General features: G+C 41.5%; 1 protein-coding gene across 4 annotated transcripts in view; it reads left to right on the forward strand.

The window, feature by feature from the left end:
• SNTG2 (syntrophin gamma 2) overlaps window positions 1-25,229 on the forward strand; it is a 479,465-nt gene that overhangs the window by 317,315 nt on the left and 136,921 nt on the right. For all 4 annotated transcript variants that reach the window (XM_039528153.1, XM_039528152.1, XM_039528151.1 and 1 more), the window contains exons 7-8: window positions 5,440-5,527; window positions 8,042-8,133. In XM_039528153.1, coding sequence (XP_039384087.1) covers window positions 5,440-5,527; window positions 8,042-8,133 — 180 coding nt within the window. The remainder of the gene's footprint in view (window positions 1-5,439; window positions 5,528-8,041; window positions 8,134-25,229) is intronic.

Below are 25,229 nucleotides of genomic sequence, written 5' to 3' on the forward strand. Positions count from 1 at the left end.
AACTGAGTTTTGCTTAGCTATACCTTAACCAATCATTTTACTGAAATTTAACCAACCAATCCTAACATATTGTAATATGGTTATTTAACCAATTATATTCCACCACCTTCATTGGTTTACACCCAACAAAATTATACAGCAGACAGAAACAATCACAGAACCAGACAGAAACCATGCAAATAAACATACAAAACAATACAGAAGTGAGGATTTCACAACTACATCTATACAGACATAAGGATTTTCCAGCTGTGTCTATTGATAAGTGAGTTCTTGCCAGACAGGATGGTATCAAACTAAGTTTCCTTTTACATCTTCTAGGCTCTTCCCTTTCTCTGGAGGAGATAGGAATATCAGGACAGGATTGTATTCCTAATAGCCCAATAGCACCTTATTTCAATGTGACTAGTTTGGAATGTGAGGATGTGACCATACACTTCCCAGCTTATGGCTGCCTAACTACATGTTAGCTGAAGGCCTTAGCCTGTCACAGTAAGAGAAGGCCATAACACAGACAGTGATCTTTGATTTTTTCTTTTATACCTCTATAACTAGCTAAGTGATAAGAATACACCTAAATTCTTAAAGTACAGGCCTTTGCAGACAGGCCTGAATATCTATATCCAAACAAGGGGTAGCAGTGTTAGTTTGGATCTGTAAAAAGCGTCAAAGAGTCCTGTGGCACCTTATAGACTAACACAAGTATTGGAGCATAAGCTTTTGTGGGTGAATACCCACTTTGTCAGACGCATGCTCCTTTTGGATTGCTCTTATAAGCATTATCCCGAGCACAATGGTTTCTTCGCTGAAGGGATGTAAGTCAAACAATTTGACATATTTTTAACACTGTTCACTTGTTTGTTCTGAAAGTCCGGGCATATATAGCATCCAGCATCTCCTAGAACTTGCTGTTGGGCAGTCTTCCACACCATGGAGAAAAACTCTCCATAGTGCATGTGTATCAGAGTAATATGACAGATGGATCCATCCAATTCAGCTGTAAAGCCTTCCCAGTCAGTCTCAGTGGGTACTTTGTTTTCTTGGGTTGTACTGCAGCCTCTGTTGTCACTTGCACTGGTCAATGTTGTGATTTTTAGGACTGTTGCCATGACTTCCTTTCTGAACTTTCAGAGATGACAAAGACGAGGTCAGAATTGTTCCTCTTGTTCCATTGTGCACTTTGGAAAGTATATTTATCCTGGAAATCATAGAGCAAACTCAAGTTGTTTGTTGCTTCTTGCTTTTCAACTATTTCACCATTATTGTCATTGTTGGAATATCCCCAGATGGTGTTGACTGTTGAAGTTGCCTATGTCAACTATGTTGTTGGTTTTTTTTTTCCTGGCAGGGGAAAGTCAGTTGGCCATGCTAACTCTTCAGGTGGTTTTTAAAGAGAAACCAATGCCATTTGTTTGAGTTCAATAAGTTCCATTGTACCATAGTGTTTCACAACAGTGTTTTTCACCAGTCTTTTGTTGCATATACATATTGTGCTAATATAGGTGTTTCTTTTGACGTTCACAGCAATATGCATGCCAGGTATGTTTAGTGTGGTTGTCTCTCTCTTTCTGTGTCTCTTGCAGGCATTTTTCTGCCATACAGAATGTCAGACTTCTCTGCAGATATTGAAAATGATTATTTTAGGTGCCGTCTTGGACTGAGGCCCCAAAAGGGGCCATTTATCTCAGTGTTTATGTCTATATCTCCTATTGCAGTCTCAGTCCATTTTGTCAGAATTGGTTTCTCCCATGGTTAGTTGAAATACTAGATTAACAGAGAGTATGACATGAACATATCTGACAAAGAAAAGAGGATGTTGTAGATACCTTGCGCCTCCACAACTCCCTGACTGACTTTCTGCAGAAATGAACCCTTTGTGTGGGTCTGCACTTCCTTCCAAAGGATCTGATTGAATTTGTCTCTTTAATTCTGAGACACACAAGTCATGTCAAAGTCCACATATATGAAAGGAACATTTGAGGAATTTCACATATTTTTCTGTTATATAATGACTAAGGGACTAAATTATATCAGTTGGTTTAAAATATTGAAACTTTCTTAATTAGTTACAATATTTTAACTAGAATAATGTAATTAGTTGTTTTTGACTTTAAAGACACCCTAATAAGACACCCAAATTATACCCTCTTGGTTAATGAGTCAAAGACATTCCATCTTTGGAGAGTGGCAGGATCTTGATTTACTCTTTCTAGTTAAGAAATCTATTTTTCAAATTTAAAAGCATTGGATGTTGCTTTGAAGGCTTCATTAACATGCAGATTAGCATAAATAGCACAAAGTGATTAGCTGATATGAATGGCCTCGAAAGAGTACATCAATTCATTTCACATCCTAATGTGTATATTAATGGAGTTCAGGAAGCCACGTTCATCACCCTGTGAATGATTAAAAAAAGTAAATACTGACTCATTTAAACATATACAAGACTTTACCAACTGTTTCCTCAACCTTTATCATGAGCATTTTTCATCACATAGACTGCTTTATGTACACACTGTTTATGACTGCCCTGTTGCAAAGCTAAAATAGACTGTTCTAGCAATGTGAATCGGAGGGTTGAGTAAAGGCCTATAAAATGAATCCTCTGCATTTTTTAGATGTCATCCAATTTATCAATGATGTTCTTCAAAACAGAACTTGCTAAAATCCCAAATTTTGCTAAAATTAATCATTAATCAAATAATACGTATAGTATGTTAGGAGGAAAGATGGTATAGTAAATAGGACACTGGAAGGGGGTCTAGGAGATCTGGATTCAGGTCCTTGATCAATCACAGAGATCCTGGGTGACTTCAGGTAAGTCACTTAATCTACTCTGAGCCTCAGTTTCTGTAAAATGAAGCATAATACTTCCCTACCTCACAGGGATGTTGTGAGCATGAAATGCATTAATAACTGTGATGCACTTAGATCAGTGATGAAGGCTACATAAGAATCTAGAGTGTAAGACAGGGTTTGTTAAAACTAAAAGCCAAGACATCATGTATTGTAGGTCCCCATGAGTTTCCCACCTCTTCATTCAAAGGAGCTGATCTAAAGCTACAAGGCACAATACTAATTTTTCAACGTAAAGTGTTACTTGAGATCACTCACTTTTCTTTCTGCTCAGACCCTTACGTGCGGGAAGGATGGATTAATATTGATTTTCCATTTACCGAAGATCTGAGCTGCCCTCCTTTTTTTTTTGCTTTTATTTTGTGACCTGAATGGAAAGTACTCCTTTGCCAGTACTGGATTTATCTTTCAGAACAATTCTGTACAGGCATAGCAGAATGGGTCAGACACTTAACTGTACAAATGGTACTGTTGTAAAGAGAAAAAAATCTTGGTTTTGATGGATTTGCAAAAAGGTCAAAATAGGGGTTTTAAGAATTATTTCAATCAGTGTTAATTAAGAAAGAAGTGGTCATCCAGTTACTGAGGAATTTGAAAAATACTAAAAAATAATGTGAAAGCTTACCGGGAACAAAGATGCTTTACAAATCCAACATAAATGATCTGATGCACTCCCAAAGTATGCTTTCTCCACCATCCTTTTTACTCATTTCAGCTGAAGGTAAAAATTCAGTTATTTATACCAACTGAAGTTTCTAAAATATGTGCAGATGTGTAATAGGCTGCACATAAAACAATCAGTTATCTGAACTATTCAGGAATGTGGTATAATACAATTCATGACTGGCAGAGCTGCAACTCAGTCTCAGCTTTTAATGAACAATTTTTATAGAAGTTGGGATAGAAGAATGATGTTGTGACCTAGGCTTTGCTTTGGAATTCAGGATAGCTAGGTTCAGTCCCCAGCCTTTCCTCAGATATTATGTGTCCTTGAACAAGTCGTTTAGCCTGCCAGTGCATAAGTTCTCCATCTTCCACTTGTCAGTTCTCTGTTTTTATTTATATTGTGGTAGCCCATAGAGACACCAATCAGAGAGCACGGTCCTGTGGTGCTAGACACTATGCAAAGGGATGAAACAAAGAGCGTCCCAAAGAGATGCAATAGTAGAGTATACAGATACATGGAGAATGGGGAGGATGTGGGTGAGTTAACGGTCATCAAGGGTAACGTTTGCATATTTCTGTTGAGGATGGGGAGCAAAAGGAGAGGTGTTGGGGTTGCTATTACAGGTGGCACCTCTTTTACCTGTATGTTGGGGGCAGGGGAGGCATGGAAGACCAATATTGCCAACCACACATCTTCAGAAAAAAGGAGTTATAGCCCAAAATCATGAGACTGGCTTTGCAATTGTGAGATTTAGAATGAATGAATGGATTTTTTTCCTTTTCCTTCTGGTTTTGAGTTTCCAGGGTGCACTCAGGCGATGTTTGCAGCTTTTTCCTCACACCCAGTAGGGCTTTTTTCTAAATGAAAACTGAGGTTCTCATGTAAGCACTTGGCTGCAGGAGCTGTGGCTTTAAATAAAACATCAAATATTGCTGAACTTGTGGTACAATTGCAATTATAAAAACACTGAGACAAATATTGGGGGAAAATCATCTACATGAGCGTTGGGGCCAAGAGGGAAATTCACTGAGCAGAAAACAGGCTAAGTGGGGAGCAGGAGCTCAGTGAGATCAAAGAAGGAGCGAGGGGGGTGCTTTGAAGCAGGAAGGTGCAGATGAAAGTGAGTGGGAATGAAGATCCTTTCCAGAAACTGCTGGGATTCCCTTTGAGACTTTTTTCCCACTCGACTTCCCAAGAAATTAATTCGACTCCAGCCTTCGGCACTCGTGTATTGTTATGTGGCATACAGCAGTGCTACTCTGATGATTCATTTACTTCCCTAATTCTGTCTTCCAAAAAATGAGGCCTCCCTCCGTGTGTTAATTATTCGTGTCACGCCAGGCCTCAGCTACACTCCACAATAGACTTCACTTGTGTTTAATATCTGAATTAGAAAACAATTGTATGCAAAGAGGCCTTATAGTACACACCTTTTGATTATTTTAACTCAGTATATATTTAAAAGACAATTCTTGTATCCTGTTAACACAGCTGAAGTGCTCTGGGTGGCCAAGGAAAATGAATTCCTGCTGCAAGTCTAATTCAGTCAGGAAACAGAAATGTAAAATGTGCTCTACATTTCATTTTTTCATCTTTAATGTACCACTTACCTGTCACGACAGGCGTATGATATGCAATTGTTTTCAGAGAGTGGTGTTGATTTTTCTATCTGTACGTAAACACAAACCGTCCTTCAACTTTTAATTTTTCTCAGTTTCTTCAGTAATTGTGGGTATACTTGGTTTTATCATTTGATGGAGTGACTTGACCCACAAGATATTCTTCATTCCAATGATAAACATTACTGTTGTATTTCTGTCAAAACAAGAGAGATGGAGGTATTGTTGCAGACTATTTTCCTTTCTGTGGCTGGTTCTCTTTTGATAAAAAGTAGCTGTTATTTGTCACACTGACAGGTACACCTACTGCGAAATGCTGGCGATGAAGTTACCATCACTGTACAGTACCTCAGGGAAGCTCCATCATTTCTAAAGCTCCCATTAGGTAAGAAGAAATTAATGGGTACAGCTAATTTTTTTCCCTTTGCAATATTTCTCATAATGAGCAGACACTGACAGAAATAATAATCTTATTTTCAGATATTTTACTGCAAGAAGCTTTATTCTTTAATGTACATTATTATTTAATGTTCAGTGCGTAAGAATATAGGCCCATATTTTAAAATATATATAGGCTTTGCTGCGCCCTGTGTTGCAATACTTAAACCAGGGGTCTCTAACCTTTTTACTCTAAAGATCACTTTTTGAATTTAAGATCAACCCAGGATCTACCCTGTCCCTTCCCACCGCACCCCTTTCCTGAGGCCAAAGCCCCACTCACTCCATTCCCTCGCTCCCTCCATTGCTCTCCCTCACCCTCACCCACTTTCACCAGGCTGGGGCTGAGGGGTTCGGAGTGTGGGAGGGGACTCCAGGCTGAGCCTGGGGCAGAGGATTGGGGTGCAGGAGTGAGGAGTGCAAGCTCTGGGAGAGAGTTTGGGTTCAGGAGGGGGCTCCAGGCTGGGGCAAGGGATTGGGGTGCAGGAGGGGGTGCGAGGTGCAGGCTTCACCTGGGAGGTGCTTACCACAGGTGTCTCCCAGTCGACAGTGCTGCAGGGCTCAGGCAGGCTGCCTGCCGGCTCTGTCCCCATGCTGCTCCTGGAAGTGGCTGACTGCTGGCACATCTCTGTGGCCCCTGGGGGAAGGGAGGCAGCTGGTCTCCATGCGCTGCCCGCACCCACAAACACCGCCTGCGCAGCTCCCATTAGCCGGTTCCTGGGCAATGGGAGCGGAGGGGACGGTGCTAGCGATGGAGGCAGCACGTGGAGCCACCTCTGCCTCAGGGGCCACAGAGATATTATCCATTAAATATTATCCATTAAAACCAGTGCGAGTGGCAACCTACCAGTCTAGAAAAGATATTTTTGGAGTACAATCTGCACACAAACTATAGAATTTTTTTATTCTGTGAATTTAGGCAATGTATTTGATAAGCTATATTTGTATGTTTCTAACTCTTCCACACAAATATTTTATAAAATAAATGAAAGCATGATTAATTAAATAATGATCATCAGCCAACTTCCACTGTTATAAGGCATTTTAGAGTAATTTTAAATACCTTTTTTTAACTGATTTAAAGGCCTGAAGAAACTACTAAAAACCCAAACATGCCCAGTAGTGTTCAAAACTTGGTAGAGGTTTATTCTGTAACTTTCCCATAGAATGTGGTTTTAGCACGTCTGGCTATATAAAAAACATTTACAAGATACACAGAGACATGGCTGCTTGGAAAAATTAAATAAAGTTGAATAATTTCTTTCTCCTCTAGTTAAAATATGTGCATAAATTGTTATGGAAAAGATGAGCCTTATTGTACAGTTCTATGAATGTATTTCCATTTTTGCTAAGCCCAACAAATGTGCATGGAATAGAAGCATAAAAAAGGCATATGGACATGAATGATTGTCATCCTCTGTTATGTGTTATTAAGTTAGAGACTTGATCGGCCTATTAATGAGAAATGATTTAAGAGGAATTTCAAGTGATTGCTGCAGACAGAATAATGAATTTTGGTGATAATGAATGTGGAGCAGTGAGTTTGATTTTTACATGCTTTTGTCAATATATTCAGATTGCCATAGTAAATTAAATGTAAAACATACATTATTTCAATGTGAAATTTGCACAATTAAGCACGCAAATGAAAAAAAAATGGAAGAATTAAATCTAAAAGCAAAACCTAAACCCTGTGCTCGTTGGCATTTGCATTATAATAGTATTTAATTATGTAATCACATACTATTTCTAATATAATATATGTTATTTATAACCTAAATAGACATACATATCTCAGATAAGCTGCCATCAAACAATATATTTACAGCTAACCTCCTAATGCATACATGCACGAGGAAGAATTAACTCGAAAGTTGGCTTTTGAGCACATAACCATGCAATATGAACATTGCAATAATGTATTTTCTTGCACTTAATTTCCCAATGAAAATAATGAATATCTCCAATTCTCTAAAATAACAGGCATTCACCAACAAAAAAAACCAGATCCATTAATAAATTTTACATGTCCACTTAATAGGCACCATGCAAGCCAAGTGCTAAGATGTATTTATAAACCAGTGCATGCATATGCCCTTAACATGTGACTAGGGAATTTAGCTATTAATTTTAATAGGATATGTGTGGCTAAATTCTCTATTCAGCTTTCAAAAACTCAACCTTACTGTAAAAAGGCTTAATCTGACAAACACTTAAACATGTGAGTAATCCCATTGAGCACTCTGTACATAAAGATATCTAACTGCCTTCATCTTTCTCATCCAGTAAAGTACAGCCAATGATCAGATGCATACCGTTGCTTGTCATGCTAAAAGGCAATCATGTGTTTGTTTTTGTATGAAGTCTTATTTCACCAATTCTCACATTGTAATCCTTCCTCAGTTGAAATAATAATGGATTGTTTAATATTTTAAAATCGTTAAAACCTTCTGATTTTCAGGTTCCCCTGGACCATCCAGTGATCATAGCAGTGGAGCTTCCTCACCCCTCTTTGACAGTGGTTTACATTTGAATGGAAACTCAACTAACACAGTAAGCAAATTGATTCCAGTTAGTCTGATTACAATCTGTTACCACTACCTTTCCAAACCTAATTTCAAATGGTGAATCAAAATGAGTCTCTGTCAAGGGCATTATCATAAGGCCATTGGCTAACTTCTAAAAGTTTGAAACAGTACTTTTTCAAGTGAACTTTCACATGCTTTATTGAATTTCATAGAAATACAGAAGTCAAAATACTCCTGCCATGCCAGAAGGCATTTCAAGATTTAATTAGTGAGAAACCAATTTACATGCTAGGAATGAGAAAAAGAAAAAGAAAAAAGGAAGGTGGGGCGGGGGGATAAGAAAATTGTAGTAGCAATATGTCTACGTTGAACCAAAATGAATGCCAGCTATTTTACAATCCTCAGCTTGTAGTTAAGAAATGGGCAGATGTGATACCATGCAATGGTCTGTTGAATCTGCTGTTTAGAGCCTTTTTCAAGGCAGGCAATTATTCACCAAAGCTATGGCATGTATGATCGTTTTAGCAGATAGCATTGTTGCTTCTTTAATATAAAATTTGTGGGTACACAAAGAAAGAAAAAAGACACAAGCAGCCTCTACACCCTCACCCTTCTTTTGCTGACTGGTCACAATCCTAATCTTTAGGTGCCAACTTTTCCAAAGAAGATGGGAAGGGGAGGAACAGTGGTGCGACCATAGCTATGGCAACCTTTCACTTCAACCAACAGTGTGAAGCTAGTTTAGAAACTCATATTGCACCCAGTAAAAGGGTGTGGTAGGAAACTTCTAGCCATGCTTTCCCAGCAGTCCCAGAGGCATTGTGCATCAGTCCAGCTCATTGTCTCCAGGAGCTCCAACTGGGATAATGCACATCTGCAGACAGTCTCACTGTGGGTCACAGTCTTGCTGTAACAGGTCTGTTGTTGCACAATGCATCAAATTCATGTTTCTTGTCCATATCATCAAGGCTCATTACTCTTATGTTTTTTTGATTCATAGTGTCAGTTCCCTCATCCCTTCAGCTCAGGCAGTGTTGTCTGTCTCTACTCCCTGCTTGTCTGCTGCTCTCAGAAACATCATAGTACTTTCTCCCATAGCATCTCTCCTTAATGATGCACATTCCCAAACTGATCCATAAGGCTAATACTCACTCCACCACCAGGACTTGATGACAGATGACATTTGGAACACATTACATGGATTAAAAGCTGGCTAACCGATAGGTCTCAAAATATAGTTAGGCATGGGGAATTATCACCAAGTGGGTATGTTTCTAGTTGGGTTCACAGGGATCGGTTATCAGCCCTTCACTGTCTAACCCTATGGCAATAGACAATAGGTGGATACACACAGCCTAGAGAGTACAGGGAAACAATGAGACAGTACTAGTCAGCATGATAGGCAGTGGTCTCTGCACACTAGCTGCCTTATCATTGTCAAGTATTTTATAGGTATCATAGCCCTTCTGAGTTTTAAGGAGGGATTTGAAGAAACAGAATGGAGCAGTTTTGCAGATGTTAAAAGGAGCTCCTCCCATGTGTGAGGTCACCATGGGAGAAAGCACAAAAATGCTTGTTTGAAATAATTATTGTTAGATTTCTATTATTCGAGTTCACACCTAATTTAAGACAGGGTTTAACTCTAAGAATAAGGAAGATGAGGAAGATTAAAAAAAAAAAGAATAATGAGAAGATGAATTAACAGGGCCAGATATGTAGACAACTCTTTGAGGCAGGTACCATTTATGTTTCTACAACGCCTAACAAAATGAGGACCTGTTCCTGATGGAGGCTATGGGATAAATAATATTAGATACTAGAAAACTATTGCTAAGGTCTCTTTCAGATACTTTGTACCTCTCCAGATTCTAGACATCTCTAGGCTACTTCCTTCACCCTCCATCTGGGATGTGTGGTTTTTATGCTATGGTTCCCAGATAACGTAGTGATGAGCTCCAGTATAAATGACCAGATAGAAAGTCTAGTACATGGCTGAGGACTAAGTACATTGGATACTATTTTGCTGTATGATTTGCCCTTTTACTGTGCTTTTTGGGAATACTCTCTCCTTTTGGGTGATTACTATGTGATGTATTACTGGTCTTGGGTACCCCATATGCTGATTTTTAGTTATTGTATAAAATTAAAAATAAATTATTGCAGTTATATGGACCCATAACAAAGAAAATCAGAGTTTGTTTCTGAGATGGAACACTAAAGATTGTGGGCAAAGCTCAAAATCTTGTAGGGAGAGAGAAAGAAGAGGTGAATATCTAAAACAGTTTAGCTTTTAAATATCCTTGAACCTGATCCCTCTGAAGTTTTATAGTCTCACAAGAGGAGCCAAGTATGCACACAAGAAACTAAGGAAAAAAGTCAAAGCAGAGCAAAGTGCTGCATGGTATATACTTGGCCCAATAGAAAAGTCACAACCTCCTTTCATAGGAAAAAGTTTGAAAAGGTTGCCCATTACTCCATGAAAAAGTAGATGAAAAGGCAAGATTTCAAATGTTCTGGAAAGAAAGTGGTCTTAGCTTCTGAGGTGGCCCACTGAAAGCATAGAAGCAGAGATACTTTATCAAAGTAAACTGTGATCAAAACAGGCCAGCGAAGAGGTCATGAAAATGTCAGTTGCAAACTAAAGGGTTTTTCTATTTTTTTAATAAATGTCATCATTTATTCAGTTTAAAAAAATGACCAGAACTATTGTTTTTCATGAATTGCTCTCTTCTAAAAGTGGCCCAATTTGCTGTAATAGTTTGTGATGATTCTCAAAACCCTTTAATGGAACTCCTGGACAGAGGAGATCAGATTGAGCCCAAGAATGCTTGTTGTTTTTCCTATTATATTGCAGTAGCACTTAGAGGCCCCATCTAAGATCAGTTCCCTACTGTACTAGGCATTACACAAACATGCAGATAGATAGTCAGAAAGAAGTCCTGCCTCAAAAAGCATGCAATCTAAAAAGACAAGACAGACAAGAGATAGGAGAGGGGAATTATTATGTCCCTTTTACAAATCTGACTGTCTATCTTGTATGGTGCTTATATGGTGCCCTTCACCATAGTTTCTGATTGCCATCCAGTCTAGTACCTTACCTGCAAGACCAAGCTTTCAAGTGTGCTCACATCAGAAATACACATGCTTGTCAATAAACTGTTTCCTTAGCAATGAGTCCCATGAAATAAAAATATCCACATACTCACTGGAACTATGTGAAAGAAAGAGAAAAGTACCTTTTAGAACTGTTTGTGCCTTCTTTTTACACCTTTTGCATGGTGCTTAGATTCTGTGATGAACAGTAGGCTGCTTGGTAATGATTAGTGATCTGTATCCCCCAATATAGTTGGGATGGTATGTTAGACTATCAGAGGGAAACAGAAGTTCCTATGCACTCACATATAGAACCAGTCACAAGATCAGTGAATACAAGCCAATAGTGTAAATAGTTTGCTCCATGGTTGGGTAGTTAGACCATCACAGGGGTATTTCTCTACATGGCCTTGCTGGTCCACTGGGAAAACCAGTTTGATGCAAAAGCATGAATTAATATCTTGGCCCTGTAAAAAGGACACCATTGAGCAATATGGTTCTTGAGCCCAGACAAATGGTGAGGGTGGTGGCTTTCAGAAAACTCAGTTTCCTTGAAATAGGAGGAACAGACTGGTTGTTATCTAGGAAACAAGCTGAGTCCAGGCTGGGTCCCAAGAGCCCATTTTTTTGACTTCCTAAAATAATGTAACTTGGTTCTGTTCTATTCTCTTGTATTTTAAGAGGGAATCCTATGTAATTTAGCTTGTGGTGAAGCATAAGATGAGATGAGACTAAATATGCTGAGATAAGATCCTCTTTTTTAATCTCTAATGCATTATTCCAACTGATACATAAAAATACTTTGTTTTAAGAAGGCTGTTGATCACTAAATCGCAGTTCACAGGTTCACAAAAGGAGGAAATGCAGAAGCCCAAAACTCAGCTGGACCTGAAGGGTGATAAGTGCTTGGTATGCACAGGGTACTGTAATTAGATCCCAGTGGAAGAATTACATGATTCTACCCCAAGACAGTTAAGGGCAAGAGACCTCAGACCTGAGCTAGGTGCTCTTGGAGACACTAATAAAGGGGCAGAGGTGCAGCTAGCCCTGCAACCATGATAGATACTATACACATGTCTAAAGCACCTGTCGTTAAGCTAGATAGGTGGGTTAGCTGGGGAATGTTTAGGCTGCAAGTAGCCAGACCAGTGAGTAGCATATCCCACTCTATCCTATCTCTACAATATATAGTTCTGTTTTTGAACATTTAGATATTGGCTGTCATTTCCAATTGAACAGACCATTTTTTTTCTCTTATTGTCTAGTGAACTCTGAAGTTTGAGTTTATCCTGCATATCTGTTTCCTGCCGCTTTTTTTTTTAATTTCCCTTTGAAGTTTCCGGATTTCAGATGAGTGCCCTGGCTATGAAAGTAACTTACATATGTGATATCTGGTAGAATCAACCACCACTCCACATCTGAAAACCTAGGATTCCATCATCATGATGAAAACATATGGTTATGAGCTGGATGAATCCTTGTTATGAGTTGAGTTGAGTTAAAACCCCCATTGAGGTTGATAAGTGTGAACTCACCCTTCAAATAACATAGGTGAGGGCTTATGCTTACAGTTAAGTCAAAAAGATGAGTGTGAACGTGCTCAGGAGCTTTTGGCGGAGTATTGTTTTGCACAGAGAAATGGGGTGGGCGGGAGCTGGGATGGAGTTTTTTGGATCTGATATTGGCTAAAGAACTTTAGGATTTATAAGCTAAGAAACTGCTCCTCTGCTCATGGTAATGTACAGGACATTGTACATTACTTGTAAATAAACAAGATTGCAGAAAATACCAGACATCATCAGTTTCTATTTCCAACTGGAACACCCCCAGGGCCCTGAATTTTGACTAACTGCTTGGGACAAAAAGGGGCAACTCTATAAAGAGTGTATTTCTTGAATCTCCAGTTGATTTCCAATTCATGCCGTTTCATTTAGAAATATATGAGCATAAAATGTGACAAATACGAAGTATAGCTACCTTGTTTAGTACTGGCTATGCTCGTGAAAGTAGTCATCATTATCTCAGTCTTCCATTGGTAATGTTGAGGAGAAAAGGGACAAGTCACAATACATGAGCCCTGTCAGGCTCATTTCAATATTTCAGAGAGCAGCTGCTGCTACAGCAGTCACGGCTTAAGTGCACTAGGTGTCAAAAGAAAATAAACAGTACAACTGTGTTGTTTCCCTTTTTCTGTTGTAATGAAATATGAGAGAGGAGAGGTCATCTTCTGTACTTTCCTTAGAAAAGCAAAGGTCTCTTTTTTTAATACTGCTATGGAAAGGTTGCATTTCTGAGAAAATCATATGAGCAGTGGAAAAAACCTATAAAATGACCTTTTCCATTCTTCTTCCGGTATAGATTTGTTCCCTTCACTATATTTTTAATTTCCTTACCCAATCTGTTTAAATAACTCAAGTAATGGAGATTTCACTACTGCCTATGAAATTATTTCATATTCTAGTTATTCTCAGTGTTAGGAAATGTGTTTTATAATGAGTAAAATAGCACGTAGAATGTCTAGGTTGGGATTTTCAAAAGTGTGATATCTGGGTCTAATTCACTGTGAATTAATGGGAATTTTGCTATTGACTTTAGTGGGAGCAGAGCTAGGCCAATGTTAGGCATGTTTGAAAGTCCTACCCCACTAATATTTTAATATCTGGCTCACCTAGTATCTGGCTCACTTAATACTTCAACCAACCTTGTTTGTGCTCATTTTATGAATTTAGGCCTGATTGAGCAGGTGAGTAATCCCATCTCTATTCTGCAAAGAAATTAAGTGCTTACTTATGTTCCACTGAAGTTAGTTAAGTACATGTGTGTTTTGTTGAGTCAGGGCCTTAGACAACAACCTTCTGAAAGTGTAAATACTGCAGAGATAAAAGAAACAAAAAAACGTATAAGAAGTGCAACATGAACGAACATTAACTAGCATTTACTGACCATGGATATCTAATTCCAGCCAAAGAAATATCTATTGAAAAACTGAAGATAATATAATGATTCATGATCAGGGTGGAAGGCTTCAGTTTTACAAATAAGAGTTGGCTCAAACCCATATTATATTTCATCTGAAAAAAAAAAGATCAAGAGGGATCAGATAAACTACCAGCTCTGGCCAGTAGTATCCAATAAGGGGACTGTAAGCGGGCGGTACTCACCCCTGCCGCGCCTCCTGCTGGTGGGTCCCGGAATGTCCCTCGGTCCGGCCCTGGAGCGCCCCCGGCAGGCTGGTGACCCGCCTGTTCTCTGGCCCCGGCGTCCCTCCCTGGACCCGGTGCCCCCTATCTATAATTGGGTCTCCCCCTCCCAGGGGAACCCCACGCTACTATCCCCGCCTTGCCTCAGTAGTGGCTACTGACAGTCATGGTCTAGCCCCACACCCTGGGGCAGACTGCAGTATCAGCCCACTCATCACAGGCAAAGGGGGTTTGGACCTGCTGCTTCGTCCTACCCCTGGGCTGCCCTCTGCAACCCACAGTACCTATGGCCCTTCGCTAGGCCGCAGCCTGGGGCTGTCCTGGCTAGAGCTTCCCTGGCTCCTCAGCCTATTCCCCAGCACTGCTTCCCTCAGGTATCTAGCCTCCAGCTAAGCAGCCAGGCCCATCCCTCTCTGCAGGCAGAGAGAGACTCTGCCTGGGCTCTGGCTTTCCTGCCTCTTATAATCCCCAGGGCTTCAGTTTGGGGCGTGGCCCCAGCTGCAGCCACTTTCCTAGTCAGCTCAGCCAAAAGCCCCTTCCCAGGGCTGTTTTAAAGCCCCACCAGGCGGGAGCGGATAGCCACTCCGCTACATACCTCCCCCCTTAAAACCCCCACCCTTGGGGATAGGGAGTTTTCTTGGCCTGGCTCAGGCGCCCAGATGCCTCCAGGGCCACTCGCTTCTTCTCCGAGTCCTGCAGCAGCTTCCTCAGGCGGACCTCCTCATCCACAACGGCCTCATATTCCTTAGCGAGCTCCACACGACTCGCTTTAGACTCGCGGAGGGCCCGCTCTGTAGCTTCGAGCCGTGCCCGTAAATTTGAGTCCCCCAGGCCTTCTTCCCTCAGGGTCTGGGTTCCCTTAGTGGCCTGTCCCAGCACCACCTGTGTCCATTTTGTCCCCTGGACACGTTGCTCCTGGGCCCCAGCCTCTTGTTGGGCCCACTCCGTCTGGGTCTCCTTGTTCATGACCTCCCTGGCGATGGTCTGGGTCTGACGCTCTCGCAGGGTCCCCACCATCCCAGCTGCGGTCTTCACCACCTCCCCTGGGTGGCCCACTGGCCGGTCAGCCACTCTCCCGGCTGCCTCCAGCTGTGTTGCCCTCCCCACTAGGGGGCAGTCCTTCTTCAGGTGGCCCTGCTCCCGGCAATGCCAACAGGCTCCCCGCCTCAGTGTTGCCCAGGCCCCCTGATTCTTACCTCTGTCCTTCTCTGGGCCAACCCTTCCTGGGTTGCCCTGGGTTGTGTTCCTCTGGGCCAGGCAGTCCCGCCAAAAGTGGCCCCGCCTCTCACAGGCCCAACACACCCGCATCCGCCTGGGTTCCCTCACCCAGCGTGCCGTCTGAGGGACTGGGTTTTGTCCCAATCTGGGGTGAGGCACCCTGCCCCCAGCCCCATAGGGACAGTCTCGTTTTATGTGCCCGCTCATGGCACAGACAAAACAAGTCCTTCTTTCTGCCCTAGGCCTCCTGGCCCTAGGGCCGGGCTCCTCCCGCGGTCCTCGGCGGTCCCTCCTGAAAACCTGCCGCAGGAGTTTCTGCATGGCCCGCCGTTCCTCCACCAGCTGGGCCAACTGTCCTTGGAGGGCCCATTGCACCTCCCACAGTCCCTGTGGGTCTCCAGCCCCCTTCCACTGGGGCGCTGCCTCAAAACCCCACCCTGGGACAACACCTGGAGTCTCTACCAAGAAGACCCCAGTATAACAGGGATCCATTTCTCCCTGCCTCAGTTTCTCCACCTTCTTTTCAAGTCTCTACTTCGGGGCAACTATCCCACAGTCCTTGCCCTGGCCCTTTGTATCGGGGGCGGTTCTAAAGGTTCCTGGTCAGGTGCCACTGTACGCGGGTGGTACTCACCCCTGCCGCGCCTCCTGCTGGTGGGTCCCGGAATGTCCCTCGGTCCGGCCCTGGAGCGCCCCCGGCAGGCTGGTGACCCGCCTGTTCTCTGGCCCCGGCGTCCCTCCCTGGACCCGGTGCCCCCTATCTATAATTGGGTCTCCCCCTCCCAGGGGAACCCCACGCTACTATCCCCGCCTTGCCTCAGTAGTGGCTACTGACAGTCATGGTCTAGCCCCACACCCTGGGGCAGACTGCAGTATCAGCCCACTCATCACAGGCAAAGGGGGTTTGGACCTGCTGCTTCGTCCTACCCCTGGGCTGCCCTCTGCAACCCACAGTACCTATGGCCCTTCGCTAGGCCGCAGCCTGGGGCTGTCCTGGCTAGAGCTTCCCTGGCTCCTCAGCCTATTCCCCAGCACTGCTTCCCTCAGGTATCTAGCCTCCAGCTAAGCAGCCAGGCCCATCCCTCTCTGCAGGCAGAGAGAGACTCTCTCTGGGCTCTGGCTTCCCTGCTTCTTATAAGCCCCAGGGCTTCAGTTTGGGGCGTGGCCCCCAGCTGCAGCCACTTTCCTAGTCAGCTCAGCCAAAAGCCCCTTCCCAGGGCTGTTTTAAAGCCCCACCAGGCGGGAGCGGATAGCCACTCCGCTACAGGGACCTGCTCAGGGTTACAAGTGAAGGCCAACAGCTGATCTAGAGGAGGGGAAATTATTTCCCAAACTGTGGTGAAGGTGGAAGAGCTACAACCTCAGAACCATCTGCTGTGTGCAAAAGGGTTTCTGAGAAGGGGCTTGGTGTCCCCAAACAAAGTCACTACTCTACATCTCCTCTGTCACAAGGGGAAACAGCAAGCCAATGGGTGTTCAATGAAATATGGTCCACATTTTACGCCAAACTCCATAATGCCTGTATCATCCACAGATTTTCCACCTGAAATGTACTAACCCTAAATGAGGTCATTACCAGGTTTCTCTAGTCCAAGAGTTGAAATGATACAACATTGCAGTTGCTGGAATAGCCAGGGTGAGACTCATGAATAAAGGTCAACATTTTGTGGTGAATGCAAGTCTACTGTATTCTGGAGGAACCAGGCATATAAACAAGATGGCACTCATCCTCCAACCACTTTTTAATCAATCACTCACAACATGGGACCCTATTTCTGATTGACTGTTATACAGCAGAGGCATTGCTATGGGTTGCTGTCCATCACTGTAGTCTACTCCCCCACTCAGGAAGCTACAGATGCTATTAAAGGTGAATTCTATCAGCAACTGACAGCAATGATGCAATCTGTTCTTCTGCACATGCAACTTATTATACTTGGAGACATCATGATGTATCGCGTCATCCCAGAAATGGGTTCAGAGCTATTCTTGGGCCATTTTGCTCCAGAGCAATAAATGACAACACTGAGATTACAGTCCTTTTGTGCTTCTCACAACATTACCTTTACTGGCAGTTTGTTCAGGCGCTTAGAGATCTATCAGGAAACTTGGCTATCCAACAGTGGCCAGACGAGGAATGAGCTGGACCTGTATTAGTCCAGAATTGTAGTATAGCAATGTCATACTGGGACGACAGAGGTGCAGAAGCCCTGGCAAACACTAGTCATCATCTTTTTGTGACTAAAATGGCATTTGCTGCTCAATTTCAACCAAATTAGAGGCACAACACATGTAAAAATTCAGCACTTGCTAACATGTCACAGTGAAAAACAAATTTGATGCACTAGGTACTCTTCTGGTTGATGTAGAATTAGCCTAAACGGCCGTAAGAACAGGCATCTCAGAAGCCATAGATGCCATCCCATAACCTACAAGCAATGCCCCTGGCTGTGCAATTGAGACAGTTCAAATTTTGCAAAAGAAACCTGAAGCCAGACAGTGCTATGATGACACCAAACAAACATTTACAAAGTATTTTCTAAGTGAGAGCAAAAGTGGATCATAAAGCTTATTTTTGAGAACTTGACAAAAGAGACAGATACAGGAATTAGATCTCATAAATTGCAAACTTTGCATCAGGTCTATGCTCATAAACAAGAAAAAGTTCTGCAAAGGTACAAAGAATATTATGAGTCTGCACTTAACCTTCCTGAAGGAACTCCATGTCCAGATCTGGTTGCATTAGCAGTAGATCATAGAATCGTAAGGACCTTGACAGATCTTCTAGTCCTGTCCTCTGCACTCAAGGCAGGACTAAGTGTTATCTAGACCATCCTTGACTGGTGTTTGTCTAATCTAATTTTAACAATCTCCAATGACAGAGATTTCACAACCTTCCTAGGCAATTTATTCCAGTGCTTAACTACTCTGACAGGAAGATTTTCTAATGTCCAACCTAAACCAGCCTTGCTTCAATTTAAGCCCATTTCTTCTTCTCCTATCTTCAGAGTTTAAAGAAAACATTTTTTCTCCCTCCTCCTTGTAACAACCTTTTATGTACTTGAAAACTGTTATCGTGTACCTCACCCCTGCCCTGTCTTCTCTTTTCTAGATTAAACAAACCCAATTTTTCAACCTTCCCTCATAGGTCAGGTTTTCTAGACCTTTAATATTTTTTGTTGCTCTGCTCTGGACTTCCTCAAATTATTTCACATCTTTCCTGAAATATGGCACCCAGAACTGGACACTATACTCCAGTTGAGGCCTAACCAGCATGGAGTATTGAGGAAGAATTACTTCATTGTGTCTTGCTTAAAACGCTCCTGTTAATGCAGCCCAGAATGATGTTTGGGGTCTTTTGGTAACAGTGTTACACTGATGAGTTGTATTTAGCTTGTGATCCACTATGACTCCCAGATCCCTTTCCTCAGTACTCCTTCCTAGGCAGTCCTTTCCCATTTGTATGTGTGCAACTGATTGTTCTTTCCTAAGTGGAATACTTTGTATTTGTCCTTATTGGATTTCATCCTATTTATTTCAGACCATTTCTCCAGTTCGTCCAGATCATTTTTAATTTTAATCCTATTCTCCAAAACATTTGCAATCCCGAGATGCAGTCCTTGACCCTGAAACTTGTGTAGCTGCATCTGTGTTGGAAGAGGTTCACTCTGCCATAAAGAAACTGTGGAGCAGGCATGCTACTAGACCCAAAAGTAAGGGGAGGGATAGCTTAGTGGTTTGAGCATTGGCCTGCTAAACCCAGGGTTGTAAGCTCTAATCCTTGAGGGCGCCACTTAGGGATCTGGAGCAAAATCAGTACTTGGTCCTGCTAGCGAAGGCAGGAGGCTAGACTTGACCTCTCAGGGTCCCTTCAAGTTCTATGAGATAGGTATAACACCTGAACTTCTCAGCAGTGCAATAGAGCCATGAGTGTAGTATTACTCCAACTTTTTTCCCCAGGTCTGGACTACTGGGAAGGTACCAGCAGAGTGGAAGGAAGGGACCATTGTCTCACCTATAAGTGTAAAGTCTCATGCACTGGATATGGTAGCTAAAGACCAATAACTCTGCTCCATGCCCCTAGAGAAGTCCTCACATATGTCCTACTCACCTGACTCCAGCCTCTCCTTGTGAAACAATGTCTCCCAGAACACTCGGACTTCACTGCTGGGTAATCTACAATGGACGCTATACTTGATCTCTCATTTGTCTGAGATCCATCATGAATTTAACCAGATAGTTCTAAAGACAGTCTTAGATTTTATTGATAGAGCTGCCTTGTGGAAGGCCATACAAGAGGCATCTGTGTTCACAGTATCCTTCTGAGGCTAATTCTAGATCTACATAATAATTCAGGGAACCCATAGGTCTGAGAGATTTTACACTAGATCTGGGGTAAAGCAGGGATGTGTCTTGGCCCGAGCCCTGTGGTGCTGCACAGTGAATAAGCTCCTTGAACATATTTAAGCAAATATCGGTATAACTGTGGGCTTGTCTTCTTTTACCAACCTGGATTATGCAAATAACGTTGACCTCTTTGGGCAGGACACAAACAGTTTCAAAGATACACTGGAGAGCTTCCAGCACAAAGCAGCTGCCTTTGGGCTAAGGGTTTTATTTTGGCAAAAACAAAAATCCAGAAGTTGGTGCAAGACGTCTGTGCTTCCAGACAAACTGTAAGTAATAGATGACTTCTCTCAGTAGTAAATTGTCATCAAATGGGCACAGTCAGCCAACCATCCTAAAGAGAATTGTTTTAGCAGCCTTAGTCATAAAGGATCTAGCACAGGGTCTGGAGCCAAAAGAAGATGGAACTATATATGTTGGGTTCCCCCAAGACCTCTTCCACTTGGTCCCCCAAAAACTTAATTTGACTCCAAACTCACTCAGGTTCCTTTATTTGCACACTAGTAAAGCTACACTGACTTGATCAGACTCAAATGCAGTGGGTGGATGCAATGAACATCACAGATACAAAGTCATGCAACAAAACTTTTCCTTATATATATTTCTAACAAAACTAGTTCCTAGCTATACACTTCATGGACAAGCTGGTTACTTTACAGGAACCAATCCTCATACAGCATGCTCTATCCATGTGCTATCCATGCATAATCTGACCTTTACCTTATTTTATATTTAGGCTTGTTTAATAATACCAGGATGTTCTTGCTGCTCTTAGCTAGCCAGCCTGACTCCAGCATACTGCTTGTTATGCCAACTTAATCTTCCATCAGCTTTCTACTTAAGGCACTAAGAAATGAGGCAAGTTACTTATGTAAAGCCAGGCCTACAATATACAAAATTACAGATTTATAAAACCTTCATACTTAGGATCCTCTCATGTGGATCTGAAACTCGAACGTTGCTTAAACAAGACATCTAACATGGGAGAATTCTATATTTGACATCGTCTGACAGAAAAAGAGGAACCGATCACAGAATTAAAAATGAACAGTAACTTAGGTACAAATGATCATGACTTGATCACATTTATAATATGCAAACAGAATAAAGTCTCATCCAGTGTTATATATACTGGGTGCTTTATAAGGGCTAATTTTACAAAGCTGAAAAAAAAATTGAGCCAGAGCAGCTGCGTGGAAGAATTAAATCAGAAAAATGTGAACAATAATTGGGAATTGTTTGATAAAACTTAACTAGATGCCAAAAAACCACAATCAAGGAAGAAGGTTATATTAGTTTAAAAAATTGACCTGGTTTAGAAGGGAAGTAAAGGAAGCTCTCTCTCTATATTTTTTTAAATGTAACAAATGGAAGAAATGAGAAGCTGATAGTAATGAATGTAAATCTGAAGCTAGGAATTGTAGACAATTGTAGGGAAGCAGAGGGACATTTGAAGAAATGTGTGCCCACCAGAGTTAAGGACAATAAGTAGGAATTTTTTAAATATGTTAAGAACAAAAATAATCCTAACAATGACTTTGATCCATTACTAGATGGAAATGTTAGAATTATCAACATTCATACAGAAAAGGCAGAAGTATTCAATAAATGTTTCTGTTCTGTTTTTGGGAAAAAGTTGAAGATGTAAGAACATATAAGATCACTTTCCATCCTACTAGTATCTCAGGAGGATGTTGAACAACAGCTACTACAATTAGACAATTTACAATTAGCGACTCTGGATAACTTGCATCAATGAGTTTTAAAAGAGCTGGCCAAGGAGCTTGCTGCACCATTAATGTTGATTTTCATTAAATTTTAGTACACCAGGGAAGTTCCAGAAGAGTGGAAGAAAGCTAATGTTGAGCCAATATTTTAAAAGGGTAAATAGATGATGTGGGTAATTATAATCCTGTCAGTCTGACATTGATCCCAGGCAAGATAAATGGAGCTGCTGCTATGGGACTCAGTTAAAAAAGAATTAAAGTAGGGGTATATATCTAATGCTAATCAATGTGGATTTATGGAAAATAGATATCTTTTTTGGATGAGATTACACATTTGGTTGATAAAAGTAAGGTTGATGTAATACACTTAGACTTTTGTTAGGCAGTTGACTTGGTACCACATGACATTTTGATAAAAGAAAGATATAAAATTAATATGGTACACTATAATGGAATAAAAGCTGACTAACTGTTAGATCTCAAATAATTGTAAATGGGGAATCATCAGTGAATGGGTTGGTTCTTGACCCTGTGCTATTTAACATTTTTATTAATTAACTGGAAGAAAATATGAAATCATCACTGATAAAGTTTGCAGATCACACAAATATTGGGAGGGTGGCAAATAATGAAGAGGACAGATCACTAATATAGAGGAATTTGGATCACTTGGTAAAACGGGAGCAAGCAAACAATATGTATTTTAACATGGGTAAATGTATACATCTAGGAACAAAGATTGTAGGCCGTACTTCGAACATGTGGGAACTCTACCTGGAACCAGTGACTCTCAAAAAGATTTTGGGTTGTGGTGGACAATCAGCTGAACATGAGCTCCCATTGTGAAGCTTTTGCCAAAAAGATTAATGCAATCCTTGGATGCATAAATAAGAGAATCTCAAATAGCAGTAGAGAGGTTATTTTACCTCTGTATTTGGCACTGGTGCAGCCACAACTGAAATACTATGTCTAATACTAGTGTCCACAGTTCAGGAGGATGTTGATAAATTGGAGATGGTTCAAATAAGAGCCATGAGAATGATTAAAGAATGAGAAAACATGCCTTAGAGTGATTGAGCTCCTTGAGTCTATCTATTTAACTCATAGAGAAGGTTAAGGGGTGACTCGATTACAGCCTATAAATACTTACATGGAGAACAAATATTTAATAAAGGGCTCTACATTCTAGCAGAGATGGGTATAACATGATCCAATGGCTAGAAGTTGAAGCTATACAAATTCACACTGGAAAAGAAGGCATAAATTATTAAGAGTAATTAACCATTGGAAGAACTTACCAAACTAGATGGTGGATTTTCCATCACTGACCATTTTAAAATCAAGATTGGGTGCTTTTCTAAAAGCTATGCTCTAAGAATTAGCTTGGAAAAGTTTTATGGCCTATGTTATACAGTCAGTCTGGATGATCACAGTGGTCACTTCTGGCCTTGGAATCTGTGAATGTATGAGTAAGTTTAGGAAAGATAAAATCATAAGGAAAATTCTGATTAATAGTAAAAAAGGAGACAACAAATAAGATTATGTGACAGACCCAGACCAGTGGGGTACAGGAGTCTGGCAGAGGGAAAATATACTGGTCACTGGATGAGTAGTTTTCTGTTCCCTGAGTGACCAGAGCAGGGGCTGCACTAGAGTAATCAGGAACCTGCTAGAACCAATTAAGGCAGACAGGCTGATTAGAACACCTGCAGCCAATCAAGGCAGGCTAATCAGGGCACCTGGGTTTAAAAAGGAGCTCACTTCAGTTTGTGGTGTGCATGTGAGGAGCTGGGAGCAAGAGGCACAAGAAGCTGAGAGTGAGAGGGTGTGCTGCTGGAGGACTAAGGAGTACAAGCGTTATCAGACACCAGGAGGAAGGTCCTGTGGTGAGGATAAAGAAGGTGTTTGGAGGAGGCCATGGGGAAGTAGCCCAGGGAGTTGTAGTTGTCATGCAGCTGTTACAGGAGGCACTATAGACAGCTGCAATCCACAGGGCCCTGGGCTGGAACCCAGAGTAGAGGGCGGGCCCGGGTTCCCCCCCAACCTCCCAATTCCTGATCAGACACAGGAGGAGTTGACCCAGATACTGTGGGTTCCACCAGAGGGGAAGATCACTGAGGTGAGCAAATCTGCCAATAAGCGCAGGACCCACCAAGGTAGAGGAAGAACTTTGTCACAATATAAAATGGAACATATTCAGTTTTGAACATCATCTTATGTTTACAGATAGGCTCTCTCTTGCAACTTCCTAAGAGTCCTAGTAACAGGACTTTGATAAGTCAGACCTTAGGATGCATCCAAAAGGTGTAGGAAAGTTACTCTGCTACTTAGTTCTCCAAGAGGGGAGAATTCTTTTCCTGAGGACCACCTAAAGTATGTAACAGAGGACTCAGCACCTTTGAACATCACACCACTTTTTAACAGCCTTTAGGCACCCTAGTATGACAATTTTGGCCAGAATAAGTATTTGACTATATTTAAATATTAAATATAATATTAAGCTTATAATTTTTATTTTTATACTTCACAGAAAAAAGATTGCTTTTCAAAAGTTCTCAGCAAATCTCGCTATTGAGTAATTGACAAAAAAAGTACATCAAGAGATAAATACCATGATACATAACCCCCCCCCTTCTTTTTTTCTAAACCAATATCAGGAAAAAACACTAAAATACATCGTGGTCTGTCTTTCTTACAGACCTGCTTGTGCTTGATTTTACAGAAGTAATTCAAGTAATTTAATTATATACTTATGTAGAATGCTACATTTCTCAAGAATATCAGATAGAATGAATGCCCAAATTAGCAGTAAAGACTGCAGAGACTCCAAGTTCAAGGTCTCAACCTTTATTTTAAAGGCACTCCATGGCTTAGCTAAAAGATTGCGTAAATCTCTGGGAAGTCCGGGGTTGACAGCTTTGCTCTTCTAGGACAACAAACACACACTCTACAATAAGGGTAAAGTTGGTCTGTGTGCAAAATAGAACTTTATCAAGGGCCAGTCTGTCACTATGGAATGAACTCCCTTATGAATCAAGGACCATCACAAACTTCACCACTTCCTTTTACCTTACCTTTCTAGTAAGCACATACCTCTGTCTGTGTATATATATATATACACACACACAATGCTATGTGCATATATGTGGTTTTTTTAAAATGTCTCACAAAACAAAATACTCTACTGCACAGACTTCTTCCCCTGGGGTGAGGATTAGCAAACAAATAACATGTGACAGTTGATAGTCATATTGCTTAAAGCATTACTGGAAAGCACTCAGCTACTGTGGTGATGAGTGTAGAATAAGAATCTGTATAGAATTTGAGTAAAACTTGCATTGCTACTTTTTTCCACTTTCTTCCTAGGGGGAAAATGCAATGTAAATATTGTATTGGCCTGAAAAATGGAAGAAAGTTTCAGGAGCCAGATGGGGTATATCATCAGAATTAAGTATTAAACCCCCACCCCGCAAAAT

This window comes from Mauremys reevesii, linkage group 3 (genome assembly GCF_016161935.1).
Source record: "Mauremys reevesii isolate NIE-2019 linkage group 3, ASM1616193v1, whole genome shotgun sequence".
Taxonomy (NCBI): Eukaryota; Metazoa; Chordata; order Testudines; family Geoemydidae; genus Mauremys; species Mauremys reevesii.